Source organism: Micropterus salmoides, unplaced genomic scaffold (assembly GCF_014851395.1).
Source record: "Micropterus salmoides isolate LMB-PRFRI ecotype aquatic unplaced genomic scaffold, ASM1485139v1 Ms_hic_scaffold_2, whole genome shotgun sequence".
Classification (NCBI taxonomy): Eukaryota; Metazoa; Chordata; class Actinopteri; order Centrarchiformes; family Centrarchidae; genus Micropterus; species Micropterus salmoides.
The window spans coordinates 38,406,277-38,432,275 of NW_024041150.1; the positions used below are offsets into that span (position 1 = coordinate 38,406,277).

The 25,999-nt window shown below is 38.7% G+C and overlaps 2 protein-coding genes across 6 annotated transcripts; one reads left to right on the top strand and one right to left on the bottom strand.

The window, feature by feature from the left end:
* Positions 1 to 31: 31 nt before the first annotated feature.
* On the top strand, positions 32 to 5,126 carry LOC119912940 (butyrophilin-like protein 2). Of its 4 annotated transcripts, XR_005446300.1 has the most exons (6): positions 279 to 1,702; positions 2,634 to 2,975; positions 3,236 to 3,277; positions 3,659 to 3,757; positions 4,320 to 4,425; positions 4,740 to 5,126. XR_005446300.1 is itself a non-coding variant. In XM_038732222.1 (5 exons), exons 2-5 carry the CDS (start codon positions 2,732 to 2,734, stop codon positions 4,373 to 4,375), a joined length of 441 nt encoding a protein of 146 aa, XP_038588150.1. In that variant the 5' UTR covers positions 32 to 260; positions 2,634 to 2,731; the 3' UTR covers positions 4,376 to 5,126. The 4 variants fall into 4 exon arrangements, 3 of the variants coding, with proteins under 3 accessions (XP_038588150.1, XP_038588149.1, XP_038588148.1); XM_038732222.1 differs by lacking the exon at positions 279 to 1,702 and adding an exon at positions 32 to 260 and having other exon boundaries at positions 4,320 to 5,126; XM_038732221.1 differs by having other exon boundaries at positions 277 to 1,702; positions 3,239 to 3,277; positions 4,320 to 5,126.
* A 1,902-nt stretch (positions 5,127 to 7,028) lies between these two features.
* LOC119912938 (butyrophilin subfamily 3 member A2-like) lies at positions 7,029 to 25,402 on the bottom strand. Of its 2 annotated transcripts, none has more exons than XM_038732218.1 (6): positions 25,193 to 25,402; positions 11,535 to 11,702; positions 10,596 to 10,862; positions 10,186 to 10,434; positions 9,242 to 9,385; positions 7,029 to 7,958 (listed from the first exon to the last, which is right to left on the bottom strand). In XM_038732218.1, the coding sequence occupies exons 2-6, from the start codon at positions 11,563 to 11,565 to the stop codon at positions 7,900 to 7,902; spliced, it is 750 nt and encodes a 249-aa protein (XP_038588146.1). In that variant the 5' UTR covers positions 11,566 to 11,702; positions 25,193 to 25,402; the 3' UTR covers positions 7,029 to 7,899. The 2 variants fall into 2 exon arrangements, with proteins under 2 accessions (XP_038588146.1, XP_038588145.1); XM_038732217.1 differs by lacking the exons at positions 7,029 to 7,958; positions 9,242 to 9,385; positions 10,186 to 10,434; positions 10,596 to 10,862; positions 11,535 to 11,702 and adding exons at positions 11,967 to 13,402; positions 13,811 to 13,930; positions 14,227 to 14,291; positions 14,819 to 15,020; positions 16,068 to 16,418 and having other exon boundaries at positions 25,193 to 25,376.
* Positions 25,403 to 25,999: the final 597 nt, after the last annotated feature.

The following is a 25,999-nucleotide window of genomic DNA, read 5'->3' on the forward strand; positions in this document are numbered from 1 at the left end:
TGTGGGGATGTTACGACGCTGAAATCCAAAGTTGCCACGTGGACTACTGAGTTGTATCTTTGATTGAACGAAAAACCTGCACTTATTGCTTCCTGTCCGTTTTGTAATGCTCAGTGTCAATTCAATTCAATTTTAGCATGTTATTGTTCAGTGTAGGACCTGCCCAGGGTTTACCCGGCCTTTCGCCCGATGACACCTGGGATTGGCTCCAGCCCCGGTTGACGATGGATGGATGGATGGATCACTAAAGAAGTCATAAGGTGTGCTGAAAAGCGCAAAGTGTTTTGCAGCAATTGAACTGAGGTAGTTTTACATTACTGCACAGTAAAGTATCCTCAAAACATATTATAAAACAATCACAATTTCCTCATTTTTAAACTTTCATAAAAACATTACCGTGATTTCACTGTAAATTTGTTGTGAAAGTTCAAGGAAAATCTGTACCAAAGTCAAAATACATTGTAACACAATAATCCTTTATATTTGAACTCTCAATCCTAACTATAAATGTCCTTAGCGTTACTTTACTGAAGAGCTAAGCCTTTTAATTAAATAAAAGTCGACATAGCCTAATCTACACAGATGGTAAGGAGCTGCCATGCAAGGTGTCATTAGGAGCAATTTGGGGTTCAGTGTCTTGACACTTCAACATGTGAACAAGAGGAGCTGGAGTCTGGAGATCAAACTGAGCCACAGTCACCTCCTAAGATAAGTTAACATGTCCCAAGCCTAACTCTTTAATCAAAGAAGCTGAAATCAAAGAACTAGGACTAAAAAAGGCTGTATTTTGTTTAAACTTGCACTTGAACACACCTCAATAACTACAGTCGGTGACTGCCAGCTGACTGTCGACGTGTTTGTTCTTCGTATGTCACAGGAAATAACTAGTCACCATTCATTTGTATTTGTACAACAAAATAAACAATATTATTCTTTTTACATGCAATGTATAATATATATGAAAACTGTTGCTTTGTTGTGGTCTTTTGGGATGTAACCAAGTGATGATGAGCTCAAAGGTCCCAACAGCATCTGACTGATGGCCGGATGTTTCTTAAAAAGCTTATTCAGTGATTTACCATTGCACTACCGTAAAGCTGTGGGACTAACAAAACAAGGGAGCAGCAGCAGCAATCAAATCACAACTCTCTCTAGAATAGATTGAGCTCCAAAACCACTGATTTCCTACATTTACCATAATGCAAATAGCATCATTAAACAGACCCTCCCTGCCCCCTTTTGGTGATGTAAGGTTATGGTGAGGCTTGGGTTTTATATTCCTGCCTGCTGTTACAGCCATAAGCGTGTACACATATGCTTTAATCTTTTTAAGCATCACACAAACAGGCTGCTTTACTTTGGTTAACTGGTTGAAGCAAATAAATCCGGCCCTCAAAACTTGTTTCACCACATCTGTCACTTTATGCGGCCTTCATAACATATTCATCCTCCTCCTAATTTTATTATCCAATCAGGATTCAAAGGTAACTTCCTCCAGGTGTAACTAAGCAGAAGTATGTGATCATGTAGGCGTGGTTAGTTTTCACCACCAAAAACAGGACAACAGCAACATTTCATATGTTTTCCTCTGTCATCATTCATAAAATATCACCTGTCTCTATCTTACTTTTATTGAACATAATGAAGGAGAAAGTGAGATTCGTTGTTTTGCTCCTCAGTCAAGCAGCCATGGCTTCCAGAGGTACGCTATTTATATATTGTTTCATTAACAGACAGTTATTGTCATTGCTGATATTAACAGCTAGTATTTCTTGCTTAACAGAACATGACCTGCAACAGTTTTTAGTTTCTGTCTTGATCCAAATGATAAATTCATCAAAAAATATTACACACTTATTTTTAGATCTCTAGTTTAAGACTATTACACAATTCATTTGATAAACTTATCAACGGTTTTCATCCACTTTACTATACAGGAAAGTTGAAACAGATTTAATCATTCCATCATTTGATTTTCATGTATTTCGATCGATAATGTAATGTACTTTAGAGCCTTTTTCAGCCGAGATGTACAGCACAGGAATAAGGAACATTTCCACTTTCAAGCCTAAAAAGATGTGACATGAAACTGGTTTAAAACACTTTTCATTCTTCTCAAAACCTCAAAAGTATTTTTTCGGCTGGAGACATAACGCAAAAGGTTTTATAATAATTAGTTAATTGATTATTATTAATTATTATTATAAGTAGGAGTAATGATATTGAGTTGAAAAGGACGGCCATATTTGCGCAGTAATATTTAGTTGTTCTTGTCAGGAGATTAGGCTATTATATACACTGTACACTTAATAATATCAGTTCCCTCATTTTTTGTCCCTGAAAGATAAATAGGCTACACAGGAGCAGAAGCAGTTCGTGATTCAGTTCCTGTTAGTCAACAGTTTATACAGATGTTGCTATTTTTGTCTGTTACAAGACAACAATGCAAAACCTCCATCTGGTACGCCTGAGAAAAGCTCCTGGCTGTAATTTACTGTAATGTTTCATAATCAGTTGATGATTTTAGAAATGCTAGCGGTCATAAATCAAATTCCCCTGAGTGCAACAACAAGAGCTTTGTTGTAGATGAGTGTAAAAGGTCTGTATCTGGTCTAATGCTGCTTCTTCAACAGACCCAGAAGTGGTTTGCTCTTCTGATCCAGTGGAAGCTGCAGTCAGTGAGGACGTGATTCTGCAGTGCCACCTTGAACCCCCACTGGATGCAACAAATATGACAGTGGAGTGGAGTCGTGGGAGCCATAACCAGTTTGTACACCTGCATCAAGACGGAAAAGACAGTCCTGCAGAGCAGAAGGAGCACTTTGAAGGAAGAACGTCTCTCTCTCATGAGGGTCTGACCAAAGGAAACCTGTCACTGAAACTCTCCTCAGTACAGCTCTCTGACGCTGGAAGATACAGATGCTCCTTTCACACTGAAAAAGTGCACAAGAGTTGTTATGTTAACCTCACTGTTGGTAAGTTCACTGAAGATCAGGATTCAGATTCTACAGAGTTGGAAAAAGTTGTAATTTCACATGTAGAGGACCCTCGCATTACATTTTAATAATTTAGCTGAGGCTTTTATCCAAAGCTACTTACAATTGCAATTTATGTCAGAGGTCACACGCAGTCGTTAATGCATTTTATATGTATTACACAAAATCTTTCTTTCCTTAAAATGGAGCCAGACTGATCAAAATATTCCCATGTTTTAATACTTATTTCTATTTTTCAGCAGAAAATAAAAACAACACAGAAGAGCAACAAGCAGCTTTCAGTAAGTAAAAAACTAAATTTAAGAAAGAGAAAGATCTGGTCTTGGTTAAATACAGAGAAAGTCAAAGCAAATAAAACATTTTCAGTTGACTATTTAAATATCTTACCAGAATGTTTAGCACTAAAGCCTACAGACAAAGCAGTTTTTGTTTTGTCAGGCTGTAGTTTGGCTGAGTAGAGATGTGTTTTCTGAATGCTAACCCGACCTTACAGGCTCACAATGTTGTAAAATGTGGACCCACAGCAACACACTCATTGTTGCATCACTTGCTACATTAAGCTCACTGCTCTAGTCGAGAAAACAAAGGTGATGAAAATATCAACATTGTGAAAACCTCTCTTCTTTCTTCTGTGCCGTGACATCTCTCCTCTTTTCTTCCAGGTTACAAAACTGCCAGACGCCTTCACAAAGGCGTTGTCGCTGTCATTGTCATTATTTGTATTATCATTGTCATATTTGGGTTGAAATGTGAAATAAACGGTAAGTCATGAATTCTCCTCTCAAGTTCCTTATCAATTATTTGTATTTGAAAGTTTTAATAGCCGTAAAGTTCCTCAACTGAGAAACAGAATTTCTAATGTTACGTTATGATAAAGGGATCAAAACATCAGTGAGCTCAAAAGTAAATTGGGGAAGTACTTGTCGGGTCACTGGATGTGGGAAGTTTCTTCACATGTAGTTCACATTGTATGACACTGTCACTTTACTTTTTTTATTCATTATTCATTCGCTGGAACAAAATGAATTTCCTCCGTGAATGTTGCGTCTTTCACTTCCTTATTATCCACAAAGAGGCTTCTGAACCAATATAAATCTTCCCTTTGTGACATTTTAGATTTTATTTCCCTGCAGCTTCTTTAAAGGCTCAAATAGCCTGCCATTTATTTGAAGCAGCTATGACACTATTCTGCCTGCAGAGCTTTGACCAAGTAGATATAGTCAGCTAAACTCAACCATACGTTAACCAAAGTGGTGGTGAAAGAGAAAAACGCTCACCAGTCATTTGGAAATGCACTAACAGATGACTTTTTTTGTTGTTTAGGTGCTGTGTGCGAATGTCTGGGAGCGTGTGTGGAAATGTGTCTGGATCTACTGTAACACGTTTGAGAAGCACTACTGGTTTTAATGTCATCGAAAGATTTTCACAAGTTAGTTTCTGTAAAACACTCCTGTCAAACATTCTAGTTGATCAGAAATACCCACTTCAGGCTCAAGGCATTTTTTTTGGATGTTGCTACGCGTAAATTAGCAAGAATGAAGATGCAACATTCGCTTAGACTTTCAAAATAAAACTAGTGGTTATCATTGTGAAAACATCACAGCTAGGTTTAGGCACAATAACTACTCTGTTAGGATAGAAAGAAATCATGGTTGGGGTTACATTAACTATGTTAGGTACGCTACTTATGAAACTTATGTAAGTGTAATCACTTAAAATGAGTAATGTTGACTTTTGTTTCAGGAAATCAACACTGACCTCCTGGGTCAAAATCTAGTTTCTGACCCACCAACCCATTCAGCCCAACCACCTCATTGCTCTGACTTTTCTGCTTATATATAGCTGTACTTTTAACATTGAACAATGGCATTGAAGAGCTTCCCCCAGTGTGTTGAAATATAACACTCTGGGGCACCTTGTGCATTCGTACCAGACACCAAAGTACTTGACAAAGCATCCATATGTGACACCCTGGGAATAAAAACGGGTTGTTTTAAAAGTAGGCTGACACTTTTAGGAGTGATGTTTTGCATGAAAGAAGAATATCTTTTTGTACTCAAATAAATGCGATGTAAAGATCAGTCAGGATAACATATTCTCGTCAAGGGAAACATCACTTATTTTACACATCAAAATTAACAGCTTTGTTTGAATTTTTTTTCTATATTTAATGTTTATTTCTATGGACAAATTGCATGAACCAGTGCTACATACCACAGCAATTATAGCCTCAGCTAGTTTTCAAGACTGAACAATAAAACACATGAAGAACAAAAAACACTTTTATATATATATAAAAGATATACTGAAACTATAAAAAGCTTTAATTATTACTTTTTAATTCCTTCATGAGGGCACAGTCTGTATATTTGTGAATAAAAAGGCAATTTTGTTACTGTATAAAATGGTTGTGTTGATGTATGTGTATAATAAGACTTCCGTCAATAATGATGTGCTGGATCCGTCCATAGCTCTGAGGACTTGTAGTGGTGTAGATGTTTCTGATGGTCTGCAGGTGAGCTGCTATGATTGACTGGTTTAAATGATTGCCTTGGTAGTTACTGGTTTGTGATTGGTTGTTTCAGTAATACTGTAAATCCAGTTGCTACCAGCTCTTATGGGTCTTTGTCCATTTCTAATGCTCTGCTGTTTGTTATTTTAATTTAGTTCACAAACCTTTTGTAGCCAAGAGATTTTGGCCTGGGTGCCCTTGTTGTTTGTACTGTTCTACTCATTGGAGTTAAAAGGTGTTGCGTGAATATGAATACATATATACAGCCAGCAGCCATTTAGCTTAGCATAAAGACTGGAAAAAGTCTGTCCAAAAGGTAACACAATCTGCAATCCTGCATATAATCCAATATAAAACCACAACATGCTGTTATTGCACCATGGGTTTTTTTATATTAAACAAATGATATGTAATATGTTAAATGTGCTGATGTTACAGAGTCAGGGAAGCTGTTTTCACCTGTTCCCAGTCTTAATGCTAAGCTAAGCTAACTGGCTGTAGTTTCATATTTACCACACAGACATGAGAGATGTCAATCTGAATATGTAACTCTTGGCTCAAAAGAAACTATGCATATTTTTCAAATACCAAACCACAGGAATTACCACTTATACTGCAAAATATAATCTAATCGTGTACCTGTTTTTAATGCAGTTACAATTGTTTAAAAATGTTGATTTACTTTACAATGTCAGTTTAAAATCTGACATGATTTTAGTACAGAGGACTTTTGGCATTTTTGTAGATTTTAAAAGTAGCACAATTTCACCTCTTTGTTTCCACTTCTGAGAAATACATCACCTAGTTTCGGTACAGATACAAATACGGAATATACAGATAAAATCACCACAACTGACCTAAATCCACAGAAAAGGCTGATTCAGTAAATTCTGGCAAGAGATGAAATGTCAAATGGAAAAAAAAATATAGACCTCTAGACTAAAACTTCACACCTCTCACACACGGCTGAATAATAAAAACAAGCAAACCACAAACACGTCTCTCAAAAAACACACACTCTCATGCTACCCCCCCACACTTCCTTTTCACACTCAAGAGCAGTATTTGACAAAATTGTACAGTATAATGTGTCGCAGTTACAATCCAACATCAGTTTACACCGTTATCTAAACAAGACTACTCTGAGAGCAATAAAAGGCCCATCTGCATTATTCCCTGAAGCACACATGTGAATAATCAAATGAATAATGGCTATATTCGTCTTACCTGCGTCAGTTTCAGGGTCATCCATTATAAATGTTATTGGTCACACCTGTGCTTCTCCGACCACTCTCCTGCCTGGGAATAATGTGGAAGAAGAAAGAAAGAGAGGAAGAAAGTGTAAGAAAAAATTCGAGAGAGATTAAATTCGCTTATTTGCTTCTTGTTTATGTTGTAATGGCTCTAACATTACTATCAAAAATTGTGATTAATGGTGTTACGAACCTCAGATGGAAGTCCAGGGGGAGGAGGTAAGTGACAATAATGTGTTCAGGGATTTAAGGAAAGGAGGACACAGATTTAGGTTCAAATAAAAAGGGCATTTATTTACAGCCAAAGATCTAACAAAAAGGTTTCTCTCAAAGAGTCAAACACAAAACAACTTCCTAGAAAGGGAATTGATAATAGAAAGTCCTGATGACAGACAGAAAAAGTGAGCGTGAGCAGTCTTAAACACACGATCACATTGTGGAAACAAAAGGTACAACAACACACTCTATAGAGTTAACCAATTAACCACTGTTGCCACTGTAGGTTGCACGCGATCATGTCCACTGACTCTGCTCACTTTTTCTACTGACTGTCTCTGCTAATTCACGCGTTTTTGGATACTGTAAAAATAATGTATTATTTGCTCAATTTGTAGACACATTTGCGTTCGTTGAAGAATTTCTGACTTCATTGTGTCTCATCAAAGTCTGAAATCAAACCCTGTGTATGCACGGTTATTGTCCTACTAACAGTCAACGTTGCTTACTTTTAAAAAAATGACCTAGATAATTCCCATCACCCCCATGCTTAACCACACATTGACCATAGAGGTGGTGAAAGGTTCCTGTAATGTTCATATTTCCTTTGAAAGGCACTAACAAACTACTTTGTCCATTAGTCTTGTCTTAAAGTTTTGCGATAGTTATACAGACAACAAGTGAAGTGAAACAACACTAAAAAAAACAGCATAGTCTGAAGGAATAAGATGACAGGGAGGCTATGTAGGAAGCTTGGTAAAAGAATGCATCAAAAGATCAATCATCTATCCAGGATTTGGTAACCAGACTTATCAAACAGCCACCAAAATGCAGCAGATCCTTAAACTCAGCACTTGGTAAAAGTAGATCCCCAGGACCTCCTGTGGTCTCATGTGATGTCCCTTTTGACCAGTTTACAAGACTAGACAACTATTTCCATGATGACATCGTCGCTGCCTCTTCTTTCTGCAACCATCTGAGCTGCCATGAAAAGAGGGAGATACACATCACCAGCTACACTTACAATATGTCAGTATCAGTAATAACCATCAGGTGAAAACTTTACTTGGATTAAGATGTTTGGATTTCTTTTAAGAGCAACCTGTTAAAGCTCTTTCAGCTCAGAGTCTGATTAATAACCGAAAGAGTCTCCTGCACATTATGTTGCAATGTTGGAGTTTACCCACAACCGCTAACCTAGATTTGTTGGTCATGATAATAGCTGGTACACCTTTACGGCTATCATTGTTTGAATACTGCAGTGCAACTGGGCTTTGAGCCCTTATTTTTGTAACAGCTTCAACGTATAACATGTGCAATAAAAACAGTGTTTGCCCAGACAAAGATGTGCCAATCTGTAGTGCTAATTTAATCTGGTTCTGGTGTTGAGCTCCTTGACATTTAAGCTTTTAAGCTTAGACATTTCATCTTTGTGTGACAAATTCAGAAAAACAGTAAATGAAAATTGGGGATATGTGACAAATGCAGCATTTGAGAGAAACTCTTGAATTGGCACATAAAAAGAAAAACACATTCCGTTAAATCCACCTAACAACTGCTACCACGTCTTCATCTTCTAATAATGCCTTGAAAATGACAAAATAACCCTCCTTTTCAAACAAACAAACAAAACAGCAGCGTTAGAAAGAATAATGAAATGAAACAAAGGTTAGTGCCACTTAAACAGGACGTTTGCTTGAGGTCTATAATGTAATTGGCGTGTGGTGTCAAACAGGTGGACTGATTACAGGTTACATGTTTAAAGGTGTACGTAGGATCTCATGGTTTAATATGGACTTAACTGGAGTAAAACCTTACACAGACTAGACCATTAACAATCAGGTCCATGTAAACTGGTGTCTTCAGCTGACTGATGTTAGATTTAAATATGTAAGTGTGAGTTGAGAAACATTTGCCCTGAATCGGGTGGTGATGGTGCAGTGGATAAGACACTTGCCTTTGGTGTGAAAGACCCGGATTCAAATCCACTGTGAGACACCAATGTGTCCCTGAGCAAGACACTTAACCCCTAGCTGCTCCAGAGGCGTGTGGCCTCTGATATGTATAGCAACTGTAAGTCGCTTTGGATGAAAGCATCAGCTAAATGAATAAATGTAAATGAATAATGGTTATAGAAAGTAAGCAAAAGTAGGTAGAAGAGTCGTTCAGGAACCAAGCACAGAGAGCTAACAGCACAGTTCTGTTGTTATTGTAATTATATGTTCTGATTTGCCAACATTAGACACAAGCAATAGTGGTCTTACCCCTCTTCCTGTCTCTGTATATGAGTCCCAGTAAGACTGTAGACAGCATGTAAGGAATTCCCACCACCAGATGACACATCAGTCTGAAGACAGAGTCTGAACTGGAAGTTGCCATCGGAGCTGACGACGAAGGTGGAAGAGAAGCTGTAGATATAAATAAACGAAACACTAAATGAGATTACATTTCATTATTAGCGTTCTACATATTTGAACTCCTTGGTTTACGTTCAATCTTAATGGGTTTGTATTGTTTATATTGTACAGTGGCGTACAAGAGAATTGCACTCCAAAAGATCAGGGGCACCAAGTCAGAAAAAAATACTAATTCTTGCGCAATCAGGACTTAAAAATGTTTTATGGAATATCAAACAACATGTGCAGAGCACTGCAGGATCAAAAGGTAAGTCAATATGTTCAGGCTTACAAGCAGACAGGCAGGTATCTAGGTGGGCATGCAGGTCAAGCAGAGGAATAGTGGGATAACAAAGATGATGTCAGCAGCATTTATTCATATCCTTTCTTTAAAAAGAGTCCAACAATGTAATGTTAAATTTTTAAAAAAAAAGGTTGTAAGCAAAATGCAGGTCTCCAATGTTGTCCTTACAACAACACATTACATTATCTCACAAACCCCACACCTCTCACACTTTTGTAAATATTTGATCATATCTTTTCATGTGAGAATATTGAAGAAATGGCACTTTGCTACAACGTAAAGTTGTGAGTGTACAGCTTGTTTGTAACGGTGTAAATTTGCTGTCCCCTCAAAATAACACATCACACACGCTGGCAACAACAGTGAGGACAACCCTAAGAGTTATCACATGAAAATATATAATCAAATGTTTACAAAAATATGAGGGGTGTACTCACTTTTGTCAGATACTGTGTATGTTTGACCAACTCTTTCTCAGTTATACAACACCTGTAGACTTTTTTCTCACCATCAACAGCCAGCCAGGTGAATAGTGATTCTCCACCCCCGGAGATGCTACACTTGTAGAGCCCTTCATCAGATTTGGAAGCACCGTGAATGGTCATCTCTCCTGTGGAGTTGGTGCTGATGGAACGGTCATCTTTATAGAAAATAAACCTGTGGTCGGTGGAGTTCTTCTTCTCAGCTTTGCAGCGCAGAGTCACAGCAGCTCCCTCCGACACAGGGAGGGCAGGACTCTCTAGGACCACAGTACGATCTTCAGAAAAGAAAGAAACTCATTTTGTGCTTTCATTAAAGTCTTTTTTTTCTTATATCAAAAGGTTCATTTCTAACTTTACTTTGTAGTTCAAAATCTGCTCCTATGTAAAGTCAGATCTATTAAATGCAGATTTAACTCTTGTTTCCAGTGTGCAGTACCAGTGATGGTGATGTTGACGCCGTTGCTCCTCTCCCCGTTTAAAGACTCACACCAGTACACCCCGCTGTCAGACGGGTAGGTGTTCCCGATGAGGCAGGTGGAGCCCGACAGGGCCGTGCCCCAGCCGGAGGAGCAGGGTCTGACCCCACCCTTCGACGTTTTCCTCTTCACTTTCCAGCCGGTTGAGTTCATCTGATCCTTGCAGCTCAGAGAGATGGACTCGTACCTGAAGAACTGAGACCTGTCAGGGCTGACCTGAAGACAGGCTGCACAGAGGGGGGAGATAGGAAGGGAAGAAGAAGAGGAAGGGAGGATTGAGGGGAAGAATTAAAGGGGAAAATGAAAGAAAAAAGCAAACAAGAAATGAAGAGAAGAAAAAAAGAAAAAGGAAAGAAGGAAGCAAACAAGTGATGAAAGAATAGGCAGGTGGAAATAAGGGAGAACAAATAAATAAATCAAAGGAAGAAAGAAAGTAACAAGTAAAGTTAAATAAGCCAGGAAGAAAGAAATGGAGGAAAAAAATCGAATATAGGAAGAGAGCAGAGAGTGAGAAAAGAAGGTAGAAGAAAGTGAAAGTAGAAAACAGGAATACAGTAATACAAAAGCACAAAAAAGAAAGTGTAAAAAGAAAGGAGGGTAGAATGAAAATTAAAAGTGTGATGAATGAAAACAAACGAGAGAGGCGGGGAAAGATGAAGACAGATTGGGAGAACGGAAGGGATAGAAAAATAAAGAAATGATGAAACAGAGGAATAGAAAAATAGCACGAGAAGCAAGAATGAATCAAAAAAGACAAAAATGTAAACAAATGCAAATAAATTAAGTCAGTGATTTTTTAATTCAGAAAGACCTTAAAATATCTGTTAGCAGCATGTGAAGAGACTCTGGGGGGTTAGATTATTTTTTTATTCTACACATCAAAGAGAGTTTGTACTCACACAGCACCAGGCAGAACGGTGTTAACTGCATCCTGTCCCACCACCAACTGAAGGACAGACAAACAGCCTGGTGTCTGCACTTCCTTTCTGAGAAACTCCCACCTCACATAATTTGCCTCTCTGCTGTGTGATATACAGATGACATGTCAACATTTTCTTCATCTTCCCCTAAAGGAAATTGCACAAAACAAAACCTTAAATTAATCAGTCTAATTAAACACTATCTTAAATATAGAGCGTGAACCAAGTGACATATTAGCAACTTCTTTATTTAATATCAAACCAATTACAAAACTTTTGAAAAGCTGACTGCTGGTGGATTAAAACCTCCACCTAAGATACAATGTGAGAACCAAAAGAAACTGCAGGGTAATAACTGACTCACTAGGGGGCGCCCTTTTTATTATTGTGTGAATGTAGGAAACACCATAATTATATAAATAAAGTGCTTTATTTCATGACAATGTAGTGGAAATAAAAAGCTTTAAAACACATACAAAAATGTAATTCTTATTTACATCACATATTATACAACAATTAAAATATTTAAATTAAATTAATATTCAGTACTTACTTACTTACTACTATTACAAGTACAAAGTGATTTTAAATAAAAAGGTCCCCATAGATACCAACCCAGACATCAAATCTTATTATAAGACATTACAAGATGCAATACATTTTTTAAAATAAAAATATGCTTAACATTTGTAGAAAGCAGAAAGATGCAGCTGCACACAGACAAATGCATCAGACTGGGGAACAACCCTGAAAGTTTCAAGAGGACAAAAAATGACTTTTCATCTACTTGTCCGCTTTCCTTTCCTGTTTGTGCCACTTCCAAAGATTTTCATATAGACGTACCCTCCATAAGAGGCAGGTTGTTTAAGAGACACTCTTAACCAGCAGGTAACGTGTAGTAGCCTACAGATCCACCTTACAAACCAAGCTAGCTTGAACAAAAAAATAAAGCGTTTTTTAATATGAAATATCAAGTTAGCAACAGAAATGATGACGCAAAGGTCTGCTAGTTTAATACAAATGATTTCAACTTCACACCTGAGCTGTTAGAAAGAATCTAACAGGGATGAAGGATAAGGGAGAGCTTATTTTCATATAGACAACCATGTTTCATTAAAGAATCAGTTCACCGTTGAATTACAAACATCACACCTCCCTTACTGCTGGTTGTATCTGACCAAGCAGATAGTTTTGTTTTTATTTGCTTGATTTTAACTGATGTGTGCTCTTTTTTGATGAAATTAATGGCTCTGATTCCTCGGTTAAACCCTCCAGGGGGGTGAAGCGGTTACGGTGCAGGGTTGGGGATGGAAGCGTTAAGGAATGTCTGCGCTGAAGCTTGGGATGGTTTGGACGAGGCTGAGCACTGGGCTCACTTATGGAACGACTGAGCTTTGTCTTTGAAGTGTTTGCTGAAAAAGAACCGTACGACGCTGGAATACCAAAGTCCAAAACAGCGGGGCTGCAGTTGTTGTGACGCTTTCCAGAGATTGGGCGGGCAGTTTGTGGATTACTGTTTGGTCGTGAGATGCTCGGCGTCGGACCCTGATTCTGGGGTAAGCTGTCAGATATTGGTGGGCTGCAGTCGGCCGACGCTGCAGGACTGCAGACAATCGTTGGCTGTTCAAGCTGGCAAATAACAGAACATGGGTGAGATTTTAATTTGCGCTGTAGTTGGCGGATGGTCTCCTCTCTCTCATGAAGCTTTGACTTGAGGTCATCCAGCTCTCTTGTCAGCCTCTCAATGCTGCTGTTTGCCACGTTGTCAGCACCCACACTCAGAAGTGGTTCATTTCCAGGGGTACCAGTGAATGTACTGTGACCCGACGACTGTTTTTTTCCTTCCACTGCGTGAACACAACAAAACACGCAGTTAGTTTCACATTAATCTTTTATTTAAGAATAATTCCATATGTCCACATTTCAGCTGTTAACTTGGTCAATATAATGTTATAAAAATTGATGGACATGAAGTCAAAGCAGAGAATATGCTGCTCAAATTGTGATAACAGCCTGGAATTACCCTTTAAAAAGGAGGGCACTTCCTTGTAGTTCTTGCTTGACACCTGGTGACTTTTGTCTGACTGCTGCCTCCCGAGTGGAGCTGAGCTGCCATCTTGTGGAACTCTTATGTTACTACAAGATGCTAAACTCACCAAGCCAGAGGGCTATGTTGAACCACACATGCTGCTTTTTCTAATCAAGGGGTGAGTTTCTATATTAAATACAGTTTTGTCTCAGTGTTAGCGACTTACCAGATCTGCCACATCTCTTCCATAACATCACAGCTAATCCACATAATGTTGCAGACAGAAGTAAAATGGCCTCTCCAACAGCGATGGCAGTCATTAGGGAGCAGGAACGTACGTAGTCATCTGGAATGACAATAAACATGATGCTGGCATAATAAATACAATAAATCCCACAAGGAGACGACATGACTGGACTGTTATCAGGAGCAGATTTCAGTTTGCTTTCCGCTGCCTGCTATTTGTTTCCCTCCAATCAAGAGGATGAGCTTCTCTTGCCAGGCCGTGGTGGCGTGAAGTCTGTATGTTCATTATGTTCCATAAAATATCAGACACCACAAACATTAAGAAAAATGATGATGAAACTCTGCTGTAACAACTTAAAGTGTGACCTGAGGTGTGTTGTTTAAGCTGCAGTTTACCTGGTATGAGGATCTGAGTGTCCCTGGTCTGGTTGATCTCTGGCTGGTGAACTATGCAGGTGACCCTGTGATGATAGACATTCAATTAACTTTAAATTTAGTTTATGACAAAGAGTCTATGCTCTAGACCTGGTCTAAATGAAAAGTGCAACGAGATGACTTATGTAATACTGTGCGCTATATAAATAAAATTCAATTGAATGATCATACAAGTAATGTTTTTTTTATACGAAAGAAAAAAAGCATTTGGTCTTGTTGAGTCACTCTGTGTATTTGTTTAGATTTTAAAAGTTTTTAAATTCTCTTTTTCACCCCTATGACTCCACGATTCAAGCCATATTTGTTACTGTGGTCTGCACACATAAACACATTCAATTTATTTGGTCTCAGCACACCCCACCCACCGCCTTACTCTGACTTGTCATTTATTTACTACATCTACTTTTAGTGTTAAACAATGCAGGTCTTCTCAATGTGTTAAAAAGTGATGCTAAGGGATCCTGACCATGCATCAATATGTGACGGCTTAAGAGCGCAGGTTGGTTTTTGCACAAGTTTGAATTTGCGCTTGAGTAATAAACTGAATTTAAACCTGTTGGTAGGATGCTGGAGAGTCACTCTTTGTGTCACAGTGTAACACCCTCTGGCATCTTGATCTCTTTTTGGGGCTTCAGCAGGGATGTTGTTTCCCTGATCATCCACAAATGTGATCTCAGACTCCGGCAGCCAGCAGTCACACCGAATAGTCACTCCTGTATGTTCAGCTGAAGACACTGAGGGTTTCTGCTCAGAAACTGTATGAAAACAAGAATTACGCAACATGTGAGCTTTGAATGTTCCATTCAACTTTTCTGTAAGACCTTATCAAATATTAATTAGGATAATAATTAAATAAGACATTTTATATTCTTTCTCTAGGGCAAAATAATTAGTTCAACATTTGAGAGAACAGAAGAGTTTTGGTTACAGCATGTGGGTTCAAAGGCAGTTTCCACCCACATGTAAGTTAATAACTAGCCATTTAAGTGTTCGGTATCAGTATCACACCTGACCCAGTTGGAAAAGTGACAGCTAAAGCTGTATTGTCTGTCTTTGTTTTTTTCCACACACTCAAGAGAGACAGCAGGGACAGGAAGTTTGCCCTGAGCAATGTACGCTGAGTAAATAGGGCGGGGTCGTGCTCAAGCCTGAATGAGGTCAGTTGCTCGTGAAGTTTTATGGTCATTTCATGGTCATATCATGATAATCATTTACTATGATTACATGCACACTAATTTTCCACTATTTTTCCTAATTTGATATGGGTCACATGAACAGCATCTTGTGTTTGGATATTCTATGGCCTTATTCTTAAGTGGCATTTTCTGAATGTGGGATTTGCCGGTATTATTCAGGTTTTAGGAGCAGTCTTTGAACATATACAGTATACAGCACATTCATAACATGTGTCTCATTTGAGGTTTGTAAACACACCACCTAACCAACACTTTGTTCCAACAGGCTAGGGTGGAGTCACATGCACAGAAAAAAAGAAGGAAGGACTTGGCTCTCAATAGGTAGATTTTGGGTGTAGCTGTGAGACGTGCGTCATAATGTTAATCAAAGTACGGACGTCTGCAAAGGGGAAGATTAATGGAATAATAACTTTCATTAGTCATGTAAACAGTTTGGAGCATTGTCTTTTCTAGGAATATGTTGTGCATGTACACGTAGTCACTGTTGTTGTGCGTTTTTGACCGGGTTCAGGTTTGAAGCACTCCATGTTAGAAACAGGGAAGTTTTAGGTGACAGTGAGCTGCAGCTGCAAAACCTCTTTAAAAAAAACACTTGACTGGACGTACCCACTGTAAGCTCCACAGTCGTAGTCTCCCAGGGGGCGTTCTGCCAGAGCCTCATGCAGCGGTATGTCCCTGCATCTGACAGCTGCACGTTGGAGATCCTTAACGAGATGTTTCCATTTTTCAGCTCTTTCATGATGAGGCTCGTCCTGTACTCGAAGGCCGGGTTCTTCATCTCATACGTCTCACAGCCATCCCGGTACAAGAAGATGACGTCTGGCTGCAGGCCTTTCTTGGACCACTCCACCGTTGGAAAGTCATTGCTGGGATTAAACCTGAAACTGCAGGGCAGAATGACGTCCCCATTCACAAAGGCCAGGACCGGCTCTGGGGAACCAGGCGCAGAGGATTCTCCTAGGAAAACATAAAAATTACTATTGTGTAATAGTGGGGGCTGCTTCCAATATTCAGTCTACTCTCAGTGATATTAATGGGGTGGACACAATATGAGGAACATCTCTCAGTATAACACAGAACAGTTCAACAGCACAACTAAGTGCAGCCTCCAAAGTGAATGACTAAACTGCAGGAAGGATATATTGCAGGGCTGTTGTTTCAAATTGGATAAGTTTTAGTCGTGTTAACCAGGCATCGACAGATATGTTTTTATCGGGGCCGATCCCAATTATCAGTAACCAATTAGACCCCTTTGTGGAAACGACACATTTGCTGTAAAAGTTTTAATCTTGGTGTCAAAATTTTGAATAATACAAACTACAACACAAAACTGAAAATAACATTAAAGTTAATTGTCATGTTTAATCTTTAAAATAGTAATTTAAATGAATTAGAGATCCATCCCAGAGATGAACTTGTTAACTGTGATTGATAAATTCTCATAAACTTTGTCTTTACCGGCTGCCATTTATTTTATATTGTTAGGATTTATATTTATTTTATTTATTAATACATTTATTGATACTATATTTGGTTCTGTTCTTTATCTATACTCTTATTGGTTTTTCACTACTAAATAATTGCATTTTAAAAATATGTCATTTAAAAAAGAATACATTCAGAACAGCAATCAAATTTAATATTTTATTATAACTAACTCTTTTCAGAGCAGCAACTAAAGTAAAGTTTACAGCAGCAAAGTCACTACATGTCCCGCCCCTCCTGCACTGTGATTGGACGACATTGACGTACACTGCGTTTCGCCCCAAGTTGAACATTTTTCAACTCTCGGCGACCAGGGAAAAACACCCCTTGGCTCCCAGTACTTCTCTCTCAACACGCAGCTGAGTTTGAAATGAGTTGCTAAATTTCTGCTGGCAGTCATGAGGTGTAATGGATTAAAAATCTGTAACTGAGTAAAGTTGAAGTTGTTTCAAGAATGATAAATGAAAAGTCTCACATTTGTTATATGTCAAGAATTGTGTTCAGAAATATTCAGCTGTTTTGAGACTGAGTCGGGGTTTCTTTTCATAATTGACATCCCCAGCCTTGGAAAAATTTGGTCACATGGAACATTTGTTGCTGGCAAAAGTATTTTTTTGGCCTCCAGGTGCGGATATAGCTACTACAGCACGTCGCTCCAATAAATCAAAGGATTGTGTGTCCTTGGAACAAATCTGTCAAATGAGTTAGAGGCTGATGTGTGATTTGTTCCAAACACTGTGAATCAAGCGCAGAAGCGGCAGGTGTGCCACCTGTCGAAACAGGGGTGAAACGCATCAAAGCCTCGCTTCACTCTGGTCACGTGACATTGACGTTTTGAACCACGCTTTGAAGCAGTGTTTCGAAACGTCTGTGCTTCAGGATCTCGACACAGCGTCGACACGTCAGTATCGAGCGTCCCATCCCTAGTGTAACGTTAGTCTATATAAATATTTAGTGTCAAAAGTCAAAAACTCATATTTTCATATCATAATGATCTGGTAAAATATGTGTGTGGGTTTCATAACAAATTATAATAGGTAAGGTTGCACATGTTTCATCTTCACCCCCTTTGAATTCAGATGATATAATGTAAGAGTTTTTAAGGGCAGGAAACATGTGGGTATCATGGACTAACATTAAGTTACACTTGCATGCAGCACGTTAAGCTAACCACAACACTGTTACACGCTGAAATGTCACGGTTCTACACATGTTAACAAATAATGTAGATAAATAATGAAGACATGTCAAACAAAGACACAGATACTTACAAGACCAAAGTAAATGTCTTTTCGCTTCCAGTGTTTGCAGTAAACTCTCGCCCGTTGCTCGCTGAAAGGCCAAAATCGTAAAGTATCCCTCGTTTAAAAATGGCCAATTTAAAGACCTGGCAACTCGGATGTCTACTAACTTTCAAGTCTCGCCAGTAGTCATGTCTCAGTAGGTCTACAGCTGCCATCTAGCGGTTGAAAATAGTAATTGCATTTTGTTGTAAATTAAAATGAAAGTTAAAGGTCCAGTGTGTAATATTTCTGAGGCTCTATTGACAGAAATGCAATATAAGACCCATAACTATGTTTTCAGTGGTGTATAAAGATCTTACATAATGAACCATTATGTTTTTATTATTCTTAGTATGCAACATTTTTATCAACATAACCGCGGGCACCCCCTGCTGTGGAGGTCGCTGTATTTTGTCATCATGTTTCTACCGTAGCCGTCAACGAACAAACAGCACCACAGAGCACGTTTCATCATCACGGCGTTCTTCTTCTGCTTGTGTAATTCCGGTAGTGTAGACGCCTGTCATATTCGGACATTCGGACAACTGAAGGAGCACACGTGTTATTTAGCATGAGAGCCGACAGCCAAACAGAGTCAGGACAGACAGCTGACGGCAGAAATCACGGATTTTGTGGATTTTCCAGATGGAAGACTATAACGTTAATGTGGGACAGATGTTTTCAAAGCAGAGCTGAAGTTGTCTGTTAAAGTCAAGGGCAACTGGACTTGGTTGAAGATACTGGAAGACGTTTCGTCCCTCATCCAAAGGACTTCTTCAGTTCTGACTGACTGGCAGGGAAACTCAGCTATTTGGTCGTTTGCCAGGGTCATCGATACTGCTGTTTTGTTAGTGTTCCTGGTTGCTGTAACGACAGTCGTTAGGACTACCGGTGGCCAAGACTGAACGACCATCGTTGGTATCTTCACCTGAGGCCAATAGGTTACGTTTGTTGAGTTTCCTGGGAAAAAAGAGCCATGTTTCCCCTGTCAGTGGTGTGAAATATTGATTAATTTCATGGCGCCTACTTATTCTCCAGCCTGTTCTGGCTTTGCCAGTTACATTAGCGAGACAATCAGCTGACCAGTAACATTAATTGGCAATAAAACGGTAACATTAGCTTAGAGCATGGAAGCATCAGCCAGCTAAACCTTTAGTGCCCTGGTAGAAAAACATTTGTTGTTTGTTGGATTGGTTTATTCTCCAGCACTGTGCTTTGGCTTGTGGTGTCATGTTAGTTGGATTCATTTCATGTAGTTACTCTCTCTCTCTCTCCAGCGCTCTGTTTTTGGCTTTGCATGTTACATTCTTGAGAATCAGCTGATCACTAATTGGCAATAAAACAGCAGCTTCCAGCATCGAAGCTCAGATCAGCAGCTAAACTTTAACTGCGCTGGTAGAAAAAAAATGTATTTGGATTGTAATTTCATGTAGTTCTTCTCCAGCCTGTTTTGGCTTTGTTACGTTGACAGAAATGCGCCGTTTGCCTTCCTGAGACAAACAGCTGATGAATATTATTGGTAATGAAACTGTAACAGCAGGGAAGCTCAGATCAGCAGCTAAACTTCACATTTTACTGCCCTGGTGGAAAACATGTATTTCTTTTTACTGCTAATGGTGAAATATAACAAGACTGTGTGCTTATCAAGTGACCAATAATAAATTTGCATTAACAAAACATTATTGGATATTGCTTCCCACTGTGCACACAAATACGCGTAATTTTTACTTTCACATGCTAGATGCCCATTAAAAATATTGCACCATTATATATTACAGTACGACTTTGTGTTTCTGTTGTATTTCAAAAAATAAAAGACATGCTGGTAATCCAACGAAGGTTAAAGGACTTATTTAGTTCTGACTGACTGGTAGGAAAACTCAGCTATTTAACATCATACGATACTGCTGGTTCGTTAGTGTTCCTAGTTGCTGTAACGACAGTCGTTAGGACTAGTCGTTTAACTATGACCTGGATGACTGAGAATCTTCATAGACATCATACATTTTGGTAATATTTGCAGATTGCTTATCTAATTTAGCAAAGTGAGAGGAGCCTTGATCCTCAACTGACTATGCCTTTGTAAACTTCATGTAGGCTATTATGTGGTTTATAACAGTGAGGTTTACATTGTCCTGTTATCTGTCAGTGGTCATACTTGATGCACTAGATGTGATAGTGTTTGAGAATTTACTTTGGTGTGTTAGTCCAGATAAGCCAACACTCCAGAGATGTAAAATAATGTATTACAGGAGTATGAGACATCATGTAGCACTTCCTTCATGTGGCTGTTGTTTATTAATGGAAAAGTAACAATAATATTCTAACAAACATATGGGTTTTACATAATTTATAGAATTTCTTAATATATCTAAAAGAAACCTATTTTCTTGACTGGAAATCTCTTTTATCTCATAGATGACATCTTTGTCCTGTCTCAGGCACCGTAGCTTTACTGTTCGCTTGGGTAGTGGAGGGGGGCTGCAATTCGACCCTCACCACTAGATGTCAGTAGAACTTACACACTGAACCTTTAATGCAGTGAACATTACAGCAAAAATAATTTAATTTAAATATTTAAAATGTTTACTTGCATTTGATGAAATGATGTCATGTACCTCAACAGCTGCATGGGTGAAAACTGGGCTAAAAGCAGACTACACGTAGCCTGTCCAAATAAGAGCTAAATCTTGGCTAAAGATAGACCATGTCAATTTAATGACACTTAATATCTTGTAGATATTACTGACGTTGCAAAAATAATGGGATATCAAAAATCTCACGTAGCCTACTGCGATGGAAAAAAACACTATTAATAATTTTTGACCATTTTGACTAAAAGTGGGCTACAAATAGCCGGTCTGTCTACCAGCTAAATCGTGGCGACGCACAGGCTGCGCGTAAAACATGCGAAAGAAATCAAACAATAAACCTTGTAATCACTGTAGACCTTGCTTACATGATGGAATATCATACACATTGCAAGTTATTTTGGTGACACTGATGTCATGTGTGGTGTCCAATATATGTGCATTTGACTCATAACAGTTTAAAATAGCACTGTAGCAGCAGGACAGAGGGTCAGTGCCCTCCTACGGGGAGAGCAGTGATTGGTGGTTATGTAGGGACTGAACCCTTCTATAGAATTTGACCTCTAACCCCTTGTTTTGTTACCTCAGAATAGTACTGTACCCTTCTATGGGTTTGAGCTTTATTTTGCAGACTTACACCCTTCTCTCGTACCTAACAGATACCTACACATATCCTATATAAGCTTTGTTTGATGTACAGAGAGACAGAGTGGTCATCGGGCTGGGTCACTCTCCAAGCTGCTGCAAAGCTTGTAATTGATGCTGAATTCCTTGATGTAATAAACTTTTATGATCAAGAACAGTGTCAAGCGGGTTTCTTCTCAACACATCATCGCAGCATTATTGTTTGGACACCACACATGTAACCACATGTAAAGTTATTGTGCCTAGAAGTGGGTTACTCATAGACTTACGTACAGTAATGGGCGTAGTTGTGTAAACTTCGGTCCGCGTGTATTTGCGGGGCTCTGCTGAGACGGGAGGGGCTGCAGCGTGGTGGCTTGCTTGTTCTATTGGCTACTTCCGCACAGTGTTGATGTGAGGCTATTACTCGTGACTTGTAACCAATCAGTTGGTACTGTGGGCAGGACATTGCTCCAGCACAGAGTGGTGAGTACAGACTGAGAGAGGCGGCTGCATCAGAGCCAAAGGAGCGCATTTTTACATTAATTGATAATTTCGGCTATCTGTGTTTGAAATGACCGATGCAGATTATTGGAAAAATGCTAAATACCGGCGCTGATAATTGGGCAGGCTGATTATTGTTCGACCCCCGAGTGTTAACTGGTAACTGCCAACAATAATGAGGCAATGACAAATTAAGCAATTTAATAAAAGTAATCGTGCCATGTATGAAAGCAGGAGATGCGTATGTATGGAAATAATCTGGAAAATAAAGACCTGTCTACTCGTTTCAGGTGGACGTATCTCCGGTAACTCAGAGCGACCAGAGCTTCATGATGATGAACATAAATCCTGTCAGAGCTCTGAGGAAATGCAGATTGAAAACAAACAATCCAAAGTGCCCAAAACTGACATAAAGGCCTACATAAAGTTTTAATCCTGTTGCCTTAATTGTGGATTTTTTCTTATAAAAAATTCTTTATTCTTTGCCCATTGTTTCTAATGCAGATAATTTTTCTACTCTGTATTACAGTATTTACTGCTATTAAAAATAAATGCAGTGAAAAACAGTGTTTCTGATGCAGCACTTTTAGTATATACAATAAGAAGCTACTCTTATCTTAATGGACAACATTATCAGAGCTAATGATAATACTAGTACATTTTTGCACGTCAATTTAATCGTGCCACTGTCAGCTTTAATCATATAAAACGTAATTTTCCAACAACAAAAATATGGCTTGTGAAAATGCTGCGTGGCTGGTAACTTTGGAAAACCACTAGCCACATTGGCTAGTGAGCAAAAAAGTTAATGTCAAGCCCTCTGGTCTTTGAGGCTGCAGTGTTTTCTGTTCGGCACGAGTAAAGTGGATTAATTTCTAATATGCGCTACTGAACAGGTTTCCCGTCACTTTAAGTGACTTTAAGTTAACTAAAGTGTGGGGTGCGGTGATTGAAAGTAATTGTAACGTAACAAATAATGTGACTTTTAATATCCAGTAATAAGCAAAGTAATACTTTTTAAATGAGTAATAAGTAAAAAGCAACTCATTGCACAACTCAAATGTTGTTCAACATATAAACTCTACCTCATTTGAGGTTGTCACAGGTAATAAATGCTCTGAAATGCTCTTGAAAGATAAACTGCTTGATTTATGAGACAGTTAAAGCACACACACACACACACACATACATATCTCACATCTTGTTATGGCTGATGTTTTTCCATTCAAAAATTTCCACCTGAAAAAACTTGAATTGAATCTCATGACGTCTCTGCTGCGCCTTAGCTATGTTGTACTTTCCCAGCTCTGAATTTGACTGACAGGAGTGATAAAGTTTAGTTAACTGTTTGCACGCTATGATTCATTCTCCCTCCATGCTGCACGTGTGTACTGTGATAATAACAAAAGGAGCACCCGCAGTGATTCTGCAATATCTTGGGTCATAAATGGGAGGCACCACATGATGGCGTGCACACTCCTGATAATGCCCATCACCGCCCTTCTTTCCTGAATTGATGGAAGAATCTTGATTAACTGGAACCCCAAAATAAAGACTTGTTCAACATTTGGCCGACTGCCTTTCTTTCTCCTTTCAAACAGTGGATGGGGCAAAACTTAAACTTAATCTCCTGAAATCCTGCCGCTGACACACAAACACACTCTGGTATGATCAGGTGTGGTGGTGAACACTGTGAGGCAGCAAGACTGAACATCTATATAGCTGGTAGCTATCCAGGTAGCTGCCATGATGCAATCTGGAAAAACTGGTTCTGGAAATACCTTTCAGAGAACTGGATGTCTACAACTGTGATCCCGATAGTAGCGAACACATGAGAGGCACAAAGTGTGCTAGGTGCAGCAGAGACAACTGGCTGGGTCAGGTTAAGGCGAGGGGAAACACAATATCAGGGAAACAGACATGACACCAGCAGGCAGAATAGATGAGTAGAAATAATGGTATTAGTAAGTCGAGTCTCAAGTCCTAATAACTATATAACCACTATAAATATATTCAACATTTTTGTTTCAATGCTGTTTAAATGTGTTTTTAACATTATAATATTCAATCCTTGCACTATAAAATGCTTATATAGATATTTGATATTAAAGCTGTGTGGCTTCGCAAAACCTGTCTGACACAAAGGATTTTATCTGGAAAAGAAACGTTTTCGATTTGTTTTTGCTTTCAGGTATCAGTGTACAGCACTGGCATAGTAGAAATACAAATACACAGATTTCAACAGCCTACATGCTGTATAGTGTCCCAGGAGATCGGCAACAATGACATTTAAATTAACACACACAGCCTCACAGAAATACAACTATAAACATGAGTATGAAAAACATAACATAAACAGAACAAAATCTACATGCATCAGTTTGTGTTAGTCAACAAACTGTGATTTTTATTCTCTAAACATTATCAAGTAACACAAACCTTTTTCATCTTCAGTTCTTATCAAGATTGAAGCTGTAACTTTTTATGGACAATATTTGGCACAAATCTTGATACAAAGGACAGTAGAGAACATAATGGATATAATGAATGTAGTTCAGCCTCATTAAAATGACAATATGCACAGTTAGAGTAGCAGCAGCAGCATTGTTAGCATTTGCATGTTACTCTACAGTTCATTCAGTCAGTTTATGAAGATGCACCCCCCCCCCCCCCCCACACACACACACACACACACTATTTATTTCATAAACGTATTCATTTTATATCTCCTGTATAAATATAACAACATAACATAACATACAGCTGTCAGATAAGTGAAGTGGAGTAATAGTATAAAGTAGCACAGACTTGAAATACTCGAGTTGCCTACAAGCATCAACATTGTACTTAACTACCTGAGTGAAAGTAGGCTACTTTCCACCACTGTAAATGTAAAACAATGCATTCCTGAAGCAGGTGCACATATTTTTAATCAGATTGATCGTATCTCAGCTACATGATATCAGTAAAAATGTGCTGCTCAAATATCAAAGAGTGACGAACACTCAGTGGTTTGACGCAACACTCATTTTGATAAATCACCACTTCACAGATAAGCCCAACTTTTTGAATTGTTTTTAAACAGATAAAACTCATTTAACCCAAATAACTTCAGCGATACATTCATATGTGGCCTGTTGTGGACAAACCCTTCTTAGTAGCCTAAATAGTGCGTTTTAAAAGACAGTTACGTATAAAAAAAAACAAACAATACTATATAATTTATTATAAGTTACAAGCTTACCTGCGCAACAAGTCAGCAGAAAAAACAGGAAAAGACGATAATGCATCATCAAAACGTAAACGGTGATACTGTTCTTTCTCCTGGAAACAAGCATGAAAGATCTTGGGAAAAATAACGTCGTATCTACAAACACGAGCGTCTCTTTCAGCTCGCGTCAGCAGGCTGCACGGCAGCAGGTATTCACAAAGTTTAGACTCCAAAGGCTTGAGCGTCACCGTCACTGGATGGTGCGTTCAAGATAACAAGTACAGTAAACAATACGTTTGAGAAGCTGTTGCTAAACATAAACAGTGAAATGTAATATATATATATTTTTAACACAATATCCATCCATCGTCAACCGCTTATCCTGCGTAGGACAGGGCCGTGGGGGGCTAATAATAAAATATATTGTCTCTCTGAATACAGATGTCAGTGTGCTGCTTTTATGGAAACAGAAACTTTAACACAGTTAGTAAAATAAACACAAGGATGATCATTCAGAGAGAGATTCTGCTGAGTGTTGATTTTTGAACTTTTTCTTTGAACTGCCAAACAAACCTCAGAAGAGCTGCCCTCCCAAATTCATGGACACGCATTGTCATGGCGATCAACACAACAAAACACAACGGAATCCACAGTCTGCTGGCAGAGGGCACGTTAGCTTCAACAAGGTTGTATGTTTTTTGCAGTAGCCTACTGTAGAAGCTGTGGCAACATGTCAATATTTAAAGATGTGCTGAAGCAAAATCTACTTTTATAAGCTAAAGTCTAGTTTAGTTTATGTATGGGTAGGATTACCACAAGTTACTTCAACAGCAGCCTAAC